General features: G+C 39.4%; 2 protein-coding genes across 4 annotated transcripts; one reads left to right on the top strand and one right to left on the bottom strand.

The window, feature by feature from the left end:
* Positions 1-16: 16 nt before the first annotated feature.
* Positions 17-10,878, bottom strand: zfyve1 (zinc finger, FYVE domain containing 1). Of its 3 annotated transcripts, none has more exons than XM_042503691.1 (13): positions 10,803-10,878; positions 8,157-8,652; positions 6,987-7,230; positions 6,389-6,649; positions 6,084-6,298; positions 5,822-5,928; positions 4,373-4,481; positions 4,191-4,288; positions 3,932-4,049; positions 2,484-2,654; positions 1,750-1,930; positions 1,530-1,643; positions 17-1,197 (listed from the first exon to the last, which is right to left on the bottom strand). In XM_042503691.1, exons 2-13 carry the CDS (start codon positions 8,643-8,645, stop codon positions 965-967), a joined length of 2,340 nt encoding a protein of 779 aa, XP_042359625.1. In that variant the 5' UTR covers positions 8,646-8,652; positions 10,803-10,878; the 3' UTR covers positions 17-964. The 3 variants fall into 3 exon arrangements, with proteins under 3 accessions (XP_042359625.1, XP_042359626.1, XP_042359622.1); XM_042503692.1 differs by lacking the exon at positions 10,803-10,878 and adding an exon at positions 9,889-10,070; XM_042503688.1 differs by lacking the exon at positions 10,803-10,878 and adding an exon at positions 9,910-10,070.
* A 48-nt stretch (positions 10,879-10,926) lies between these two features.
* On the top strand, positions 10,927-14,976 carry pigh (phosphatidylinositol glycan anchor biosynthesis, class H). The gene is made up of 4 exons (XM_042503693.1): positions 10,927-11,103; positions 12,453-12,662; positions 12,795-12,878; positions 14,121-14,976. The coding sequence occupies exons 1-4, from the start codon at positions 10,927-10,929 to the stop codon at positions 14,190-14,192; spliced, it is 543 nt and encodes a 180-aa protein (XP_042359627.1). The 3' UTR covers positions 14,193-14,976.
* The last annotated feature ends 4,241 nt before the right edge of the window (positions 14,977-19,217 follow it).

Below are 19,217 nucleotides of genomic sequence, written 5' to 3'. Positions count from 1 at the left end.
GTTTCCAAAACCAGTTTCCAAAATTGCTTTTCCCATTGGTCACTAAGACACAAAAACACAGGAAAATAGGGCGCACCTTGGAAAATACTCAAGTTCCCCTTTAAGGCTGTTCTTTTATCGTCTGCCCATTCAAATGCACAAACAACCACAAAGTATCGATTATGTAAGAAGTAATTATATAAGTTGGAATGCATCTCGGTGCTACAGTACATCATCGGCTCCTGATTGTTCTAATCCTCCTGAAGCCAAAGAGCGGCAGGGAAGCTAAAGCTCGCAGGGCTGAAGGAGAGGAAAACCACTGTAAATCATCCACCAAAATTAATCATAGTGGATCTTTTTTTTTCAGATTTTCCTCTAAAGCCAGCCCTGAATGCTGCATCCAGGGCTCCTGCAGAAACAATCTTAAAATAAAAGTGCTTACCTGGAGACAGTTTAAGATGCTCAGTCAGGACTTCTATTATTAAAACGGTTCACACATGAAGCCCCAGACTACAAAAGGTGCTAACAGTATGAGTGTGTCACACTAGGGGGGGAAGGATTGTCAAAGGGGTTCATGTGCAGCGAGATAAATTTTAAAGGATCAAAATGGGAATTTTTATATTGATCTGAACTCAACTGTGAGCAAGCACGTACGATACTCACTTTCATAAAAAATGCTTTCAAGTTGTTTTAAATCTACGCTCTTGATATTCAAGTCTCACTCTGACTGGTTCTTCACAGTGTAAAAATTGAGGCATATTAAAGTGAAATAGCATCAAGGGACTGACGTGAAGTGAGGATGGCGTTAAAAAAAAAAAAAAAAAAAGTCCAATCTGCCACAGACAGTCTCTTGGCAGCCGTGAAATGCCACTAAAGAGACAAAAAGGAAACTAAAGCCTTTTAGCCAAATGTCAAAAATGTTGTCAATTCCAGTTTTTGTAGAAGCCGGCGTCCTTTACCGCCCCCTGTGTGACTCCTCGTCCTGCTAGAGCTCCCCGGGTTTCTGGTTGCAGCCGTTGCACACCCTCACCGGGTGGTCCCAGCCGCGGGAGGGCACGGCGCGGCGCTCCTGGGAGCAGTCGTCGCACACTCCCTGGCCACAGGCGCGGCAGTGGTGGATGGAGAGGCGTGGGGAGAACTCCCTCTGGCACTCGCTGCAGGAGTGGATGTCCTGGTCTGGGACCCAGTAGGCAGGGCGAGCGGCGTCCTTCACCAAGCCTGGAAGCAGGGGAGGGAAAGCAGCAGTTGTAAAAGAAGCAGTGCGTAAGATTTTGGTGGCATTTAGTGGTGATTTTTAGTATAGAAAGTGATGCTGTTTTCTGTCACAGTCACTCCCTGGCTGCATGGACACTGCTAACATGCATGTAGCTACGAGTTAAAATTAGAGTAACAGTTGTTGGTTCCCTGCAGCCTGTTTGGGTGCTGCTGGACATGATTTTCACGACTATCCAAATAACAGAAATTTGCGTCTTCTAATGTGATTTGCAATAAAATTTAACATCTTCCCATCCCAAATCTACAATGTTTTGATTATGTAGACAGATGCTCACCAAGAGGTATGTCGATGGCACCGACTACAGCTCCTAAAGTGTTCTGAACCGCCTCCCCGACCTTCCTGGCTATCAGGGTGCCTCCCTCCTCCTCCAAGGCTGCATCCAGCAACTCTGCAACAAGGAAACATGCACACATGAATTAAGGCACCAGCACTCTGTTAAGAATCACATCCACAACAGTTAAACGGTAACATATCAGATAGTAAGAGGGATTTACCAGTTGGGATTCCTCTGTTGTGGAAACATGCATCGCAGACTCGGACAGGTGCGAGACCCCAGCCCCTCTCCGGGACCGGCCGGGTTTTTGAGGAGCAGGAGTCACAGAAGCCCTCTCCGCAGGCACGACAGTGGTGCTTGGTGTCATTGGGCTGAAACTCTTCTCCACATTTATGGCATTTCTGACACAAACACAGTACGGATAACACACGTGAACCTATGACCAGCTGTCACCCTGAAGATTGACTGAAAATGTTTTTATTATACTTCTATTTGCTACTTTTATTTTTTGTTTTGTATGTTTTTTCCTCTGTTCATTTTTTAGGTTTTCCATGGTGACAGGAACCCTTAATTTTCCTCTACAAAATCAGACCTTTATTTAAACAAGTTTCATTACTGCAATAAATTGTAAAGCAGTCGGCTAATTCTGCAGAAACTGCTCTTGAACTGTTACAAACGCCAAATACACAAAGTAAAGAGGCAAAGAAACCGAGCCGTGTACCAAGTTGAACCTCATGGAAACTAATGACAGCGTGAACTCTACCGGACCTTATTTTCTCTTTCCATTAAATCTCAAAGTGGAGATCTGGGTTTGGATTGTGTTAGAAGAAAAGTTCAGCTCGAGTACAAAGCTGCACGCACTCGTGATTACATTTCAAATTGTTTGTTTTAATTGAGAATTTCTGTCTCAGTGTTTGTGTCTCTTCTCGTTTTAGTCTGGTTTTAGCTACGTACCAGGATAAGGGAGTTGGGTTTCCAGTAGGTGGGAGCGATCTGGTCAGTGAGCCAGGAGGTGACTGCTTTGGCGGGCTTGACGCTGAGTTCAGACACTGACTGAGAAATGTATTTGACTCCATCCAGCAACCTCTGGGCGGCGTTGTTGTTGTCTTTCAAAAAACCGTCAGACTGAAAAGAAGAGGAGAAGAAGAACAGAGCTAAGGTGAATATATTAGTGGACACATTTTCTGTTGTACATACACATCATACTGTAGCTATATTTATTTTATTTATTTATAAAAACTTAATTTAAAGGGACAGTTTGCCTGTGAGTAGATGCACATTTCCTTCTGTGCAGTGATACAGTTGGGGGTGTAGTTCAGAGAAAGAAAATAGTTCCAAATGAAACTGTTCGCAACAACATCTGTGGATTATTTTGAGTAACCAGGTCATGATTTCTGCAGAGAGGCATTGCTGTTGAGCTTTCCAAATGTCTTTTTTTTTTGCAGAGTGCCATCTAGTTTCATTATACCGAAGAGAAGGCAGACATCTCTACAGACGATATCTTCAACCAGTGTTCCTGTACATTTTTACCAATGAACTTTCATAACTTTTCCATATATAATCCCATTTCTATGACTTTTTATTTAAGTAGTTTAAGTAGTTTAAAATGGGTTAGCATGTATTGCTATACAGCCATATATTATCAAACACACAAGCAAATTGCTAGCACTTTTTAAGTTTACTTGCTCAGACATTCCAGCTGCATATGCCAAAAGACTACACTGGTTTGGATTATAATTTTTTAACATCTGTGTACATTTTTTTTTTTAAACATATGTTTTGCAGACATGTCTAAAAATTACTATTGCAACCGAATATAAGTAACATATTTCATATAATGTTAGACATTTTATGGGATTTTTATGAATATATTTTTTTTAAAATTGAGACAAAAAAAGAATGTTAAAAACTTTTCTATTAATTCTATTAATTCCAAACCTTTACAAGGCCTGGAAAACAGTTCTTTATAATTTCATCACTTTTTCAGGAATTTCATGACCCTGTGCAAAACTTGGCAACTCACACCAATTGTGTAATAGTACTACAAGATAAAAAAATATATGTATTTTTGATTTGGGGGTGAACTGTCCCTTTAGAATTAGTTGTGTATAGTCTCGCTAGCTGACATAAAGTATGTTTAATGATTAGCATTTTCACCTCCATACTCACCATTTTTCAATAAGTATGCTTAAATCATCATGTTAACATGAAAAAATGTCATAAACCACATTTTGCATTCCTGAACATCAACATACAACCAACTGGTGAGAATAAACCACAAATGCAGCCTATAATGGACGTGACAACATTCATTCAACTTAAAGCCTTTGAATTCTTGGCTTGTGTTTTTGTTTAATTGGTTTAGGCAGAATCTGATTTAGGCTGTTCCACTGTGGCCTTACCCCGGGCCAGATGTGCTGGATCTCTGTTCTGACCACTGTTTCCACTGGATCCTGGTTTCCATACCAGTACTGCCTGCTTCTGTAGATCACTGCACAGTTGGGGCACTCAATAACATACCTGGGCACAGACAAAAAACAGTTCCAACATTGCAAAAACAGAAAAACAGCAAATAGTTCCAGTTTAACGAGTGGGCTGATCACACTGTGTTTGAAACGAAGCCATTTCCAATCATCTGCCAAATGTGGTAGCTGGACTCACCCAGACCAAGCATAGATGGCCAAGCCAAACCACGGTGAGTCAGATGAGGCTGTCGTTTTGGGAACCACTATTACCTCCTTCCCTCCTTCATAGCAGGCCTGAAAAGTTCAGCATAGACGCTCAGAACCTCGTCCTTCACTTTATAGATGCATACATGTGTAGCATTTTGGGCTTGTACTTGCCTTGCAGGTGTAGATGCGGTTGTCATATTGTGCAGAGTAGCGGCAGCGATGTTTGGCTTCGTGGGAGAGTCCTTCTTTGAGGTGATTCATGCTTCTCTTACAGCCTGACCTGGAAGTGGGAGCACAGTAATTCAGAAACAAAGGCCAGAATAGAGAACCCGAGTAATGAGTCCTAAAACCCGGAAATCTGTTAGCATTTTAGCAGCATCTCTAAGTCAATGGGTTTTTTTTAAATGGATTTTTGGTTAGAAGCTTTAAATAAGGTCTGTAGTTAACACGAGCTGTAGAGACTTTAACATTTTGTTTTACAACATAAAATATGTCAGTAAACACCCCACTCACAAACTTTGAAGCTTTAATGTGTCTTAAAAAAGTGGTTGTTAACAAGTGGTTAAATGAGACACACCTAACACCACTTTACAGCCTCGCAATGGTGGCGACGCGGCCATAGTGTAGTTTGTTTTAGCCTAGTGATAGCTTTTTACTTTTGGCGACTGCATTTAGACTTCAAAAATCCTAAAAGTGGTGTTCATTTCTGAAGATTATCTTGCTGAGAAAAGGTTGTAAGTATTATAATCGTCTGTTTACCACAATAATCCAAAATAAGCTGGAAAAATCACATAAATATTTTGATGTGAAAACCAGGGCGATGTTAGCTTCCAGGTTGGCCTACAGAAAAACATCATCCCTGGGGCGCTGTATATTTGACTGTTTGTAGAGTGAGGATACACGACTCGAGCTGGGTCAGGTTTGGCTTAAAAATGACAGACCTACTGTCTTTGTTGGGCTACTTCTTGTCCAGTGCTGTTTATTATTCGAGTAACAGTGCATGAACACACAACTATTTCATGCAGTAAATATTCATGGAAGTTCACGTCAACCAGCTAATGACAGAAGATGCCAAACAAAATTTGTAATCACCTATCGTTAACCAAAGCTCAGTACATGCTCAGGGCATTCTGACCATTCCAGCTAGTAACAGTAGCAGCAGCGAACAGAACTTAAGTTCAACCAAAACATACAAAAAATATGTATTCAGTATTAAAAATGCAAATATTTCTGAATAAAACAACTTCAACAGGTGAAAAGTTTAAAGTATTTAGCGTGACCTCCCTTTCTACTTCACGCCTTGAACTCTTTTGGGCAAAAAATATGAGATTTACAATAATAATTCTTCTGGTGTATTTACACATGTCCAAAGCTCAATATTAACGTTTTAAGCTACCTTTTGTTAAGCTTGTATGATTCAACGTTTCACACGTATTGACTTTTTTTGTGTTTTAATACCTTGTACATGTTCTCTGTATTCCTTGTTTGTATAAAAATAAAGAGACCGATATCTCTATCCGTCCATATATGTCACCTTTTCTGTCATATTTGTTTGTTCGTGTCTTTGTAGTGTTTTTGTTAAGGATCTGCAAAGGCTGCAGGGAGCAGAGAGACACGTACCCACAGCTGAGGCAGAGGCTGGAGCAGGTAAAGTACTCATCAGGAAAGAACGAGTTACTGGTCATGTGCTCATCCGAAATCTCCCCGCTGAAGCGCTCGCTCAGGGCCTGAAGGCAGGAGATGTGAGGAGATACAGGAACAGGGAGAGTGAGTAACGTTCAATGTAAATATTAACATTAACCCACTGACAGTGTATACACACAAAAGTGCTCTCTGTACTAGTGTATAATATACACTTCTTCTTACAATCAAGCATCACTACCTGCAGAGCCTTGTAGATGACGCTGGCGGAGCGTGGCGAGCGGGTGGTGTTGTTGTCCAGCTGCTGCTCCAGGCTGCGCAGCAGTCCACTGAAGTCCGTGGGAGGGTTGTAGGTTCGAGTTCCACGGTACTGAATGGAGCTGAACGCTTCTGGAAACAGACCCAGCTTCCTGAAACGCTCCTGGAGAAGACGCTCGGCCGATTCAGACGGTTTGTCTAGAGATGGAGAACAAAGAGTCAGAGTGACGGAGTTTTGTTCATGAAACTCCAACAAAGTAACATCCAAATAATAAAAAAGTCTTGTACCTGATCCTAGCAGCTTGGTGTGGACGGTCTCATGGAAGATGATGACAGCAGGACCCAGAGTGGACAACGGGACATCCAGACCACAGCGGGTGGTCGTTGCTTTCAGCTCCCTGGTGAAATGCTTTAGGTAGGCATCTGATGCGTCACCAAGGAACTTGAAGAGATCGTCATGGAGACGGTCGGCATGGGTTCGGTAGATGACCACATCACAGATAGCCAGGACTTTGAGCAGCAGCCGAGTCCGCTGGCCCTGATTGGCTCCTGAAGTGTTAAATCACAGAAATCTTAATAAATGCATGTTAACTGGGTTAAACAGCTTAACTCTTTATTTATTTCATGATATTAAAGGGACAATTCACCACATTTTTTTAAATACATATTTTTCCTCTTACCTGTAGAACTATTTATGATTCTAGGTTCTTTTAGTGTGGTTGCAGAGTGTTGGAGATATCGAGGCATATCGAGGCATATCGTAGAGATGTCTGCCTTCTCTTTAATATAATGGAATAAGATGACACTGGGCTTCTGGTGCTCAGAGCGCCAAAAAAACACATTTGAAAAACTCAACAGCAGTGTTAGTTCAGTGTTTGTCCCTTACCAGCTCCAAGCAGTCCCTCTGTGTCGATGACTACCACCCGGTGCACGGGGTCCATGGCCGCCCAGACGCCCACAGTACAGGACTCTTGGGTGGGAGAGGTCTTAAACACTTCTCGACCGAGGAAAAACGTGTGGTTCAGGGTGTGGGACTTGCCCTCCCCGGTGTTTCCAAAGATGGAGACCACTTTGAGGAGCTCATCTGGCCTGCAGCCCAATCTGCTCACAAAGTCGTCCTCATCCTTCACCTGAGAATCCACACAACACCAGCCCCACGGTCATAACAGCATATTAAAAGGTGACTTGACTGGATAAAGCAGTGGTTCATAACTGATGGGTCACGGCCCATTTTAAATGGACCTCAAGTGACTCATGAACGTGTGGAGTTTGTAAAAAACACACTTTATTTTGAAGTACAGTAAATTTCAGCTACAGCTTTTATTTTGAAGTGTCATTTCTGTTTATTATTGCCATATGTTTTGTTCTTTGTGTTCTAAGCCAATATGTTGTTTACATTCTATTAAATGAAATTGAATATTATAATATAAAATTCTATTTTTTTTATTAAAATAGAGATAGTGAAGGATTTGAAAATATTTCATTTTGTTTTAATTTACATTTACTCAGCATCCCAACATTTTTTTAACTGGACTTGTGTATTTAATGCTGTCTATGGTGCATATAAGGAGTTAATGAAGTGCTAACATGCGCTAAAGCAGGCATATCCCAAGTCTGGTTTGGGGGCCAATCATGGCCAGATTTTAAACTGCCTGCAGCTTGTCTTCCAAAATATAATATATGAGGCCCACAATATTGGTTATTTGAGCAACAATTTGGATATTACTCCTTTTTTCACTCATGGCAGGACTATCATACAGTTTGTAGACATACACTACGTAGGAACTATGAAAGCAGAACTAATGTGTTTTCATAAAGATTTGATAAACAAGCAAAAAAAAAAAAAGAACAGCGAGGGCCGACACTTTCAGGAGCAGTGAAAGGTTGAATATTTTTCCAATGGAAGACAAGACTGTTGTGTTTGTCTAATTTGCACGTAATTATTTTTAGTAACCGCTGTAAAGCAAAAAGCAGCTGGCTCCCAATTTATTTTTTTGATTATCTGATCTGGCCCCCATTCAAAAAAGTTTGGACACCCCTTCTCTAAAGTATTTACCTGCATCTCCTCCCTCTCGTCCACCAAAAGGAAGCTGCACACCTTCTCCAGCTCTGCTTTCAGGAGGTCCATCTGTGACTCCCCAGCACTCTCGCTGTTGTCCTGGGGGGCTTTGGCAGGGGGGTAAGGTGTCAGCGGGTGCTTCCTCTTGTTGATTCCGCTGTGGGTACGTTTCTGGCAGTCCAAACACAGGTTGATCTTACAACCCTGGCAACGCACCACCGCTCTGAGCCGTCCGCCGTTAACAGAGCAGCTGCTGTCACCTTTGCACGAGTCACAGAAAGGAACGTGGCCCGGTGCAATCCGAACCCGGTCGTGATTCCTCATCCGCTCCTGGCGATGGAGCTCCAGTTCACAGCGGGCACACTGCAGGCTGCCACATTCATCACACTCAAACGCAGCCTCATCTGAACCCCCGCAGGCGTAGCTCTCCTGGCAGCCCAGGACTGTGTTCATTCCTTTATCTATAGCTGGAGTTTGACCGCTCATCTTTCACCTGATGGGTTGGGAGGATACTGAGAGTAACTAGGAGCACAAATGCAAGCCAGTGGAAGACACAAAATTATGACAAAGTTTTAAGACTAAAGGTGATATCACCTTGTTTGTCTAAATTCTCATAAAAGACAATTCACTCACGTGCAATAATACTGTGGAAATCACAAGAGGCCCCCAATATGACATTATCACAGTACTTAGGCCACGATACAGTATTATTGTGATTCTAAGCTTGTTGCAATATGCTGAGTATTTGGAAAATGTGTATTGTGATATATTATTATTTATTATTACTTATTTTATTATTTTTGTTCAACTGCAAATTAAGGAAAAACAAATGGATCTGCTCAATTCATGTGTCTTGTTCTGTATGTTTTTAACTTGTTGGTACTTACACTCTGTAAAGTGACTTTGGTTGTTCTAAAAGGCGCCTATGGCATAAAATACATTATTATTGTTAAAAATGTTCAACATCTGTTTTAATCTAATAATATGTTATAATCACCATACTATTGATTTTTGCTGTAGGGGTGGGAATCACAAGAGGCCTCCCGATGCATTATTATAACGAGATTCATGTCACATTACAATGTTGTTATTATTACTGTATTTTAAGCTTCTTGGCACATGCTGAGTATTGCAGTAGCATGTGTTGCAATTTATTATATTTTTTGCAAATTAAGGAAAACCTTGTCAACACCTGTTTTCTATCTAACAAATTTCCAAATAATAAGTCCTAATAATGAGTTTACCTCACTCGAAGCATTTTTATTGCAGCAAAACGTATCTATTGAACTAAATGGCAATAGCAATGTTAATAATTGTATAATTAGAAAATCTATATCTGGCGTCTGTTTATCGTAACAATGTTGTCACGCAAAATATCACAATGCCATACTGTATCTTTTATTTGAATTTTCCCTCACCTCTGTGCAATACTGGCGAAAAGTGCTTTGAAATGTTAAGATGAGATATATTACTGCTAACTAATAATAAGAGTAGTGTTGTCAGAAATCAAACACACTTGTTCAGAGTAATAATTACTTTGTTTTGGCATAACAGTTTGCTAGCTAACATTAGCATATGTTGTCTTGTTTTGGTACCGTTGCAGCTGTCGGAGTTGCTATTTAAATACTCCTCCTAATGTCCAAACAATACGTGCTGAAACTCAGCAATAAACAGCCAATCTGTCACTGCCATCGACACAAAGAGACACACTTGCGAGGATACAAACAACCTTCGTTTTCAGTCCACTGACCCAGCAGAGGCTACCGGTCCGACGGACGACGGCTAACTGAAGCGCTGCCTCGACACGGTCTAAAACTGGACACGTATACCGTCTAACAGCATCCCGCCGACTGCCACATAAGGCTAACGTTGTTGAGAAAGTTAGCAGGCTGAGCTATTCTGTGTCAGACCCCTGTAGATGTTGTTGCTTTTACATCAGCTGATCGGCTTGTTTTTATCCAGGGTTCAAAAGTCACGGAAGCACAATGCATTCTGGGAAATGTAGGATTTGCGAGTTGCGACGAAAGACGAGTGTTTTTTTTCTGTTTTTACACTATTTTACAGCACATATATTAACTTAAAGTCCTACATTTATTTTTTAAGTAGTTTGAAAATAACTTTATGGGCTCTAAAACAAATGAAATTGAATTTATTGACAAGTTACAAACCGTTGCCCACAATGCTTTGCACCTTCCAGCTGCTGTAGTGTTCACTTTTATTTGCAACCCGGCGTACACCGAAGTTTAACAGTTGGGCGGAGACAGCGGCTGATACTGGTACACCGTGTTTATCGTGTTAAATACAAATTGCTGCGTCATACTGACTCAATATTGACCGTATCAAATATTAAAATGCCCCTAGTGGTTATGAAAATGCGGAGCGAAATGCCCGCCCACCCGGTATTTTATCTGTAGTTACTCTGTAAACATCAAACCGGGAGAACCCGCTATACATAACGAGTGTAACTAATGTGCGAATTGATTTCGACATCAACTCATTTGAACTCGTCATGTAAATATTCACTATTTTTGCCGTTATTTGTTGTATTTTTTATATTTAACCAGAGAGACTCGGCATTGTATGTACGCATGCACAATTTACCATCTAAAAAAGCACTACTTTATGTTTTTTTATGCGACTGACCTTGTCTGCTTACAGTTAGCCGGAGCTAGCTCAGTGCTAGCCTGTCCTCAGTGTTAGCTGGCTGAGCTAACTGTTGTCCACGGTACTTTTTTCCTCCACTCCTCCTGTTTTTGTTGCCTTCACGATGGAAGATGAGGCCTTCACTGACATCAGAGGCAAAACCATATCCCTGGACTGTCAGAGTCACTCCAGTCTGTGCAGGGAGTTCACTGTCAGCGTCCCCAAAGTGTCCATCGGTAAGGTGGTGGTGTACACCTGCTGTGTGTGGCTGCTGGCCTACGCTGTGTTTTTCATCACAGAGGTGAGTTCGCACCAATGAGTCACATTTCTGAGCCTTACATCAGTCATTCCTGCCATATTCACTGTGCAGATATCGCTAAATATTGACTAAAACAAAACTAATGTCAATAACCCACCGCCATCAGCAGCGGAGGCCACATGCTGTCACTGCACTGACAATACAAATTCTTGCACTTTAATATTTATTTTGTATCTGTAGTTTTTATTTGTGCTTCTACTTTTTATTCGATTTGTATTTTTTGTATAGCATATATTGATCTTTTATCTGTTATGTGTTATTCTATTTGACCTTTACCTTTTACCCTGTACTGCTGCAAAGCTTGAATTTCCCCCCTGGGGATCAACAAAGGATTATCTTATCTTATCTTATCTTATCTTATCCTGTCCTATCCTAAACTATCCTATCCTATCCTATCTTAAACTAAACTGAACTAAACTAAACTAAACTATAACATCTTCTATTCTAGTATCGAGATGTATAATTTTCCTTTTTGTAATGGCTAAAAATGTAGCATTTAGTCAAAGTAAATTAAACAGTCACTCTATCTTTATTGCTGTTGTACAGTGATGGAAAGTACTACTACTTTATACCACTATTTCTACGCAAGGCCATACTGGTATCTTTTACGCCTCTACAGTTATTTAATAACTTTAGTTTCTAGCTATGGAGGATAAAACATGACCTCAATAAATAAATAAATGTGTAAATAAAAATATTAAATTTCTAAATAATTACAGGAATAATTGTTTGAATAAATATATAAATGGGTAAAATAAATAATTAAATAGAAAAATACAAAAATAAATATCAATATTGTTGTGTGATTTTATGTGAGTGTCATGGGTGTGAATGCTTTTTTATCATGTTGTTTGAGCCCTTAACCGAGGGCAATTTTCTGTCACTATATGATATACAATAAAGTTTATTTGAATCTTGAATCTATGTAAATCAATGCATAAATAAATACACATTTGAATAATAAAAAGATAAAAGAATAAATTAATGCTGAAATGAATATTGAAATAAATTAATAAGTAAAAAATGAATAAATAAATGTTTGTACAAATATTGCTATTAATAGATGCTTAAAATTAATTTATTATAGCTAATAATTTAACAGGACTTTAAAGTGAACATTTAAATTTTCTTCTACTCTTTGTACAACTACATTTATTTATTTATGTACTTCTGTGTCTGTTGATGAGGTCCTGTCTTAACTTCTTAAGACTAGACCAAGATTCTTGTAGTGGAAAAAATATTGGTGATGCTCCTTTTTATCCATATATTTAAATGATCAGGGTATTATTCTTTTTTAATGGTTTATAATAATTCACATTAAACTCTTGCAGAACACCGCAGTTCTGTCCAGTGCTATATTAGTCACTCTGGGCGGCATGATGCTTCACATCCACTTTGTGAAGGTCGACCACGAGTCCCTGCTTGTCATCGGCTCGTTGGGCATACAGGTGACCTCCAGTTACGCCTCAGGCCGCGAGACCACCACGTTCATCGAGATGAGCAACATCAAGGATATTGTCATCAATGAGGCTATTTACATGGTAAATAAGGACATTTATGTGTCTATTAATTGTGTGCAAATTTACATTATTCACATTGTTCTGTGTGCTACGATTATGTCACTTTATGCGTTTGTGAGAAGAGCGCATTGACATCTAATATTTTTATTTCAGCATCAGATCATCTACTACCTTTGTGTGCTGTTGAAGGACCCTTCAGATCCTAACGCTGTGTCAAGTGTCGTGCCATTGTTTCAGGTGAGGTTACTTTTGATGTTTTGTTTCTTGTCAGTTCAGTTGCCACGACAAATGTTGGCTTTTTACGTTTCTGTAAACCACTGTCGTGTTTTAGCGAGGCATTGCTGTGTTATCAGCAGCTTTTTAGGCACAAAACGTGGGTGTTTTGTTGTAACCTTTTGCTGTTTAGCGGTTATTTTTTACTGAAAAATCGCTGCATTTGCTGCCAGGATAGTGCAGAGAAAGGCAGTCGTCATGTTTTTTTTTAACCAAAACAATCCGTTTCCTAGCAGGGATTTGTGTCTTGTTAGAGCCATGTATCTTTCTGTGCCGTTGTCTTTTCTCTCTGGTAGCTCTGCCCATGTGTGCTGCGTCGCCTGACGAGGTGCATTGCTTAATAAGCTGCACCTGTACTGAGAGGGAGCTCTTTTAGAGCTGCTGTGGCAGCAGCAGAAGAGAGCACAAAGCAAAGCAGTTTTATTTATGTAGCACATTTCATACAACAGGGCAGTTCAGAACAATAAAATATCACAGAGCAATACAATATAAAATCATAATAAAGCGTGCAGATTTACAATAATAGAATAAAGAGATGCATTTTTAAAAAGAAGGTAAAATGAGTACAAGTTTTTTTTTTTAAATCCCTATTAAAAATAGCGTAAGTGTAGACAAGAGATGCAGAGATAAAATATGATTTAAAATCAAGTTTTAAAATAAGTTAGCAGTCATTACCAGAGGTCTCTTGTGTGAGAGCTGCTGGTCTTGCTGCCTCTTAGTTTTGGGGACTTTATTGTCTTGTTTGCATGTTTTTGGGTAAAAACTGGATTTGGGTATTTAAAGGTGTCTTATGCTGTTATTTCATGCGTTGTGCTGTATTTTTAAATCTGTGTATTTTCTTTTCTTTTGGTGAGGTCCTTAGAAAAGCCTGTTGTGGGTTACTGCCTCACCTGCACTGTAAACTGTTTAATATCCCCTTTTCTCTGTTTTTTTCCCCATCATCTCTGAATGTGCAAATAAACTAAACACAAACCCTTTTTTGGGTTAGTGGTGGAGTTTTGTTTGCCCCACAGGGCTAACTTACCACACATTAACCACAGGGTAAAGTTTCAATCATAAAATGATGAACAAAAGTATTTGTAGTTTGCAGAAACGAACAAAGACAGTATTTTGAGTTTTGGTTACCTCCTGTATAACGGTTTTGAATGTACACAGTTTTATTTAGAGTAACATGTTTCTAATAAACGCCCTTTTGTCATTTTTCAGAGCTCAAAGCCAAGGCTCAACTGCTTGGTGAAAGTTTACAAAAGCTGTCAGGAGATACTTTCAAAGTGCTGACAACACAAAAGTCATACATTAGCGATGTTTCTGGCTATGCAGTATACGGTCAATATTTCTTTAAACGTTATTGTTTTCAGTGGATGAAAGCAGTAATCTTTTTTTTATATTTTTTCTTTAAATTTTTCTCCTTTTCTCACTTGTATGAATGTGAATGTAACGTACTGAATACAAATGTAAGCTGTGCCATGTTTTAAAGGAAATAGTTTCATGATGAATTCATGCTGTTTTCTGTTGTGTAGTGACTTGAATAATATGTGAAAAATAGCACTGATGTTTAGACTACTTGTTCAAACCTTAAGAGACAAATCTTCTCACTGATTTGTATTAGAAGTTATAAATTACCTTTAATATTTTTTACTTATTTATACCTTTAGATTTGAATTGACTATATTATGCAAATGTCTGTATTTTACAAACATTCCCGCACTGTATTTTTGATAAAAAATAAATTTGATTAAAAAAACATAAATCAATTTTGTTCCTAAATTTTTTGCTGTAACTTGTAGATGGTGTCTTTTTAGGGTAAATGCTTTTAAGGAGCTTTACTCTCCCTCTCCAGTAGGGGGCAGCGCCACACTTATTCAAACTCACCCAAATCAAACTTTTCATGAATCACTTCAGACAAAATGCACATAAATGTACAGAAAAGTAATCCTACTTTTGTCCACAGTTACATAAGAGTGCAGCCTTTGTGGTTACCCTGTATGTTCACACAAAGCTTTAGAAAAGAAAGATGTAGTGTAAGATGTGATGTGTTTACGTTGTGTTTTCATAAATAAACATCCACACCTTCTTCCTTAAGTGCATTTTCACTTCCTCATAACTTCATAAAACTTAGTGGCAGTTGTTCACGTTTACCTCAGCTGTCACCTCACTGAGACTGTTGTTATACCAAACCTGTTTTTCAGAGATGTTACTTACGGTTACCTCATGGACCAAATGACAATAATGACAGCATATGTAAGATCCAGAATGAGTAATACTTTGTTGCAGTGGAAAGACCCTTCTGACAGCTAATTAAGGCCTAAACTCCAGAAATATATAATCGCTGACCTGACGCAACCTGTTAAATTGTATTTTGAGTAATTATGCAACAAATCTTGTCTCAGATTAGCGCTCAAATTCTAAAAAAATTATTTTTTAAACTCACTTTTAATGTAAAAACCAATCACTTTTGAACAGCACTAAAGCAAAGAGGCAATGGTTTTTAATTATGGAGGATCATAAGTGTCCAGTGCTCATTGTAAAGCACAGGTGTGGGCTCGAGTCATATGACCAAGATTCAAGTCAGAACCGAGTCACAAATTTGGTAATTTTAATCTCAGTTTGCCAAAACCAAAATAAGACTTGCAACTCGACTTGGACTTAAACACCAGTGTCTCCAACAGCGTCCAATCAAGTTGCAGGAGAGAACCATGAAGAATAGAAAACATAAAACCAACTTTCATATGTGCACAAAAACTATGAGGTGGTCAAAAAAAAAAAAAAAAGGTCATAAATTACAGGTGGAGATACAACAACACCCAGCTTAATGCAACATTTGAAGTTGCACAAGAAACAGTAAGTCCTGGCTTAGGACTTGAGACTTGACTTGGGATTTGTTTGTCTTCACTTGAGACTTGTAAAACAATAACGGTGCTGTTAAGTAACACTGTTTACACATTGCTACATATTAAAGTGAGGACATTAATTATATGTTTGTAAGTTTCTGCCAGTATAAGAGTTTACCTCTTCATAATTCCTCCTGGTTGTTCATCTGTAACAATATGACTGAAAGGTTAAAGGGTCCCCTGTGCCCACAGTTTTAAGTTCAGAGAACTTGTTTTCACCACCTCTCCGCCTCTGTTTCCTCTCTTGGCCTTGTTTTTTTTCCACTCTGATTCTCCATGACCATCTGCAGTTCCCGGTCAGACCTGCGTGTGAACTCCACGCACCGCAGGCCATCAAAACAAGCAGAAGGGTGTGATTTTCACGGGCTGAAGCGTTACGTGGCTGTGAAGAGCGGCCCTCTGACGGGATAATAGTCCCTCCTGGAGGTGCGAAACAGCCAGAATTGAGGCAGAGGAGAAAACCTGGGAGTGACCCGGAGGGACACCTCAGGGCTTCTGAATGGGCCCCATAAACCAGCAGTAACCCCCCTGAGTGTAAATCATAGGTAGTGTCGAGGTTTGGCAGCACAAAAACACTGTGAGGCTTTCTGCAGCCAGAGGTGTGGACTCTTAATTACCTCCGTTTATAATCGGGCCGTGATTGCACATTTGCTTTTGTGCTTCACTTCCAGTATTTCTGTGACGGTTTTGAAATTTAAAAATAGCCTGCAATTTAAACCGTCTGTCCTGTTGCAGTTGGTTTTCATTACATTTGTGTTTTATGTCAGTTTTGTGGATCTTCGTTGTCTAAACGGTGGATGTGTGAAATCAGATTATGGTGTTTTGGGTGTAGGAAACTCGTGGTTTAGTGGGAGAGGCCGGAGTCCCACTGAGATGGGGAGTAGCCTGTTCACCACCTGCAGTGCACACTGACACACACCCACACACACATACACACACCAAAATCTTCATCAAAACACAATCATGACACGTTCAAGAGTTGTGAGGCTGCTTAGTCGCCAAAAGACAATTGTATGGCATTGCACATTTCTGCAAACCAAGGATAATTTACATTTGTATGTTTCAGACAAATCATATCAACATTTCTAAAGTGACATTGTATATGAGCTGACTTCGTTATCCGGAGGTGGAGGGGATAGAGGGTTGTGTTTCTAACGGTTTGTTAGGCTCCAGACAAGGGTGTTTTGTAGTGACCCGTCACTGCTTTTCCAGCCAGGATAGATCTGAAAAAGGTTGTTTTATACCAGAGACATCAGCAGCTTCTCCCACTGTGATTGTGCCACCAAATTGATCTTTTCCTTAGTTTTTTATGCCTAAACCTTACCACAGCTTAACCAGAGTATTGGAGCAGTGGTTGTCCTCAAATTCTCTCCAACAATGTAAAATGTATAAAAGAAAAACATGCAAGTTAAAATGAGAATCCAAGACGTAGAACATAAAAAGTGCAGAAGTCAAAATGTAGAAATAAAATAGTATGCAGTTGTCTATGTAACAAAAGGAATAAAACAGAAAATTTAAACATTGACCAATAAATTTAAAAGAAAGGCTTGTCATGTGACTCAACAGAAACTGTCCTCATACAATGCCATTATTCTATGTAGCGTTGCATCATTGTATTGTTTTCCTGGTGTGCTGAGTTCTTGGCTGACAGATGTGGAAGGAAGAAAGCGTCACCGTATTGTTCGAAATGTGTCAGTTTATCCACTCTACCTACCTGTCCACACAGGCAGGTGTAACCTGATGTCAGTTTGGATTTGAATGATAAAATCCCTCCCTGCCTCACAGGAGGAGGTTTTACCGGCCACCTCGTTCTCTGTCTGCTGAACACACACAGCTGTGGGAGTGTGTCTTCCTGTGGGACACGAATTTACATGTTACCCTGCGGGCTAATTTCTCCATGCAGGATTTTATGAGACTGTATTAACTTTACTGTTTATGAAGTAAAAAGTTAGTGGAGAAAATGTATATATATTTTTGCATTTTGGGCAGGTAACAATGTAAGGCACCATATCAGTTTCCTCTGACTGTTTGTCACTAGAGCTTACCTCAGGGACTCCAACTGCCGCCTTATTGTTCTTCTCTGTAACGCTCAAAATGCACTTGATCACCTCGCTTTTCAAATGAAGTAAAATGGTAACAGTGTAACAGATGTGGACATAAAATACAAAGTACACATAAACTGGGAAGACAAGAAAGCCTTCTTAATTTACATATACAAATGTCATATTTATATTTATGTAACAAATTTCAAATAAAACCGTAAAATTCCTCCCACTTTAACATGTTTGAATGTTGCTCTCCATACAACAATCCTGACAATTGTCAAAACCAGGGCAATTTGACCTTTTTCAGCTAATTAAAGTCACATAATTAAAGTGTCATCTTATTGGCCATATCACTTTAATGCTGATATTTCACTTTAAAGTCATTGCCGATACCGATACTGATATTATTGTGTATCCCTAGTAAAGTTTTTTTTTTCTATTTTTATACATTTTGAAAAACTAACTATCGGTTTCTCTTTCTACCGAACTATGCCCGCCAATTGTATCACCTCAGATCTAACTAACTTTACCGCTCAGCCAAGGAAGACACCATTAATGTTCACATCTGGCGCTGGCGTTAACATGAACCGCTCATCCCTGAGTAGATGTACTGTTCCTTCTGCACAGTGATACAGTTTCCGGGTGTACTTTGGTAGAAAGAGAAACTGCTGTTTTTTATTTTTTATTTGTTGCTTTGAGCTCCAGAAGCCAAGTGCCATCTATTTCCATTATCTTGGAGAGAAAGCAGACAACTTTACGGCTGATATCTCCAACAATCGGCAACTCACACTAAATTAATCTAGACTGATGAATAGCACTACAGGTAAGAGGAAAAATATGTGTCCCTTTACGATGATGAAAAATGATTAAATAAGTAGAGACCTGGCTATAAAAATAAACAAAACAAAAAGATTTGATTCATGTTCAACAGTGCTCAGCCTCCTCCGCACTAAACTGCATTGTGTTCACATTAATGACAACAGAAGTGCCGATAAGACTGAGCTGTAGTCTAAGGGATTAACCTGGGTGGCATTGCAGAACCGGTCTTGGCACAAAGGATCGCTTTTCCAAACTCTAGATCCTTTTATGGCAATACGATCTGTGATGAAAGGCACATTGTATCTGCTACAGGTTATCATGGAAAAAGTCTCAAACGTGCAGTTTTTAATCCTCGATTCTATTGTTTCTATTTAATTTTTTTTTACTTTATTTAACCAATTTGATATCATTGAGATTAAGTCTGATTGAGTATTTTTTCCAGGGAGCCGTAGCTAAGACAAAATATAATTCACAAGCACTAAATCTGCAATAAAAGAGAACTATTTGTGAGTCAGAAGACAGTTTTCTGGAAGTAATTTGTACAAACA

The sequence above is a fragment of the Plectropomus leopardus genome, chromosome 16 (genome assembly GCF_008729295.1).
Source record: "Plectropomus leopardus isolate mb chromosome 16, YSFRI_Pleo_2.0, whole genome shotgun sequence".
NCBI classification, from domain to species: Eukaryota; Metazoa; Chordata; class Actinopteri; order Perciformes; family Serranidae; genus Plectropomus; species Plectropomus leopardus.
This window is presented reverse-complemented; position numbering and strand designations above follow the sequence as displayed.

Coding starts and splice junctions, on each gene's coding strand:
- pigh (XM_042503693.1), top strand. CDS start 10,927: ATGGAAGATGAGGCCTTCACTGACATCAGAGGCAAAACCATATCCCTG. Junction 12,663..12,794: donor TCAATGAGGCTATTTACATG/GTAAATAAGGAC, acceptor TTTTTATTTCAG/CATCAGATCATCTACTACCT. Junction 12,879..14,120: donor GTGTCGTGCCATTGTTTCAG/GTGAGGTTACTT, acceptor GTCATTTTTCAG/AGCTCAAAGCCAAGGCTCAA.
- zfyve1 (XM_042503691.1), bottom strand. CDS start 8,645: ATGAGCGGTCAAACTCCAGCTATAGATAAAGGAATGAACACAGTCCTG. Junction 4,482..5,821: donor AGCCTCTGCCTCAGCTGTGG/GTACGTGTCTCT, acceptor TCCCACTTCCAG/GTCAGGCTGTAAGAGAAGCA. Junction 4,289..4,372: donor ACCGCATCTACACCTGCAAG/GCAAGTACAAGC, acceptor TGAACTTTTCAG/GCCTGCTATGAAGGAGGGAA.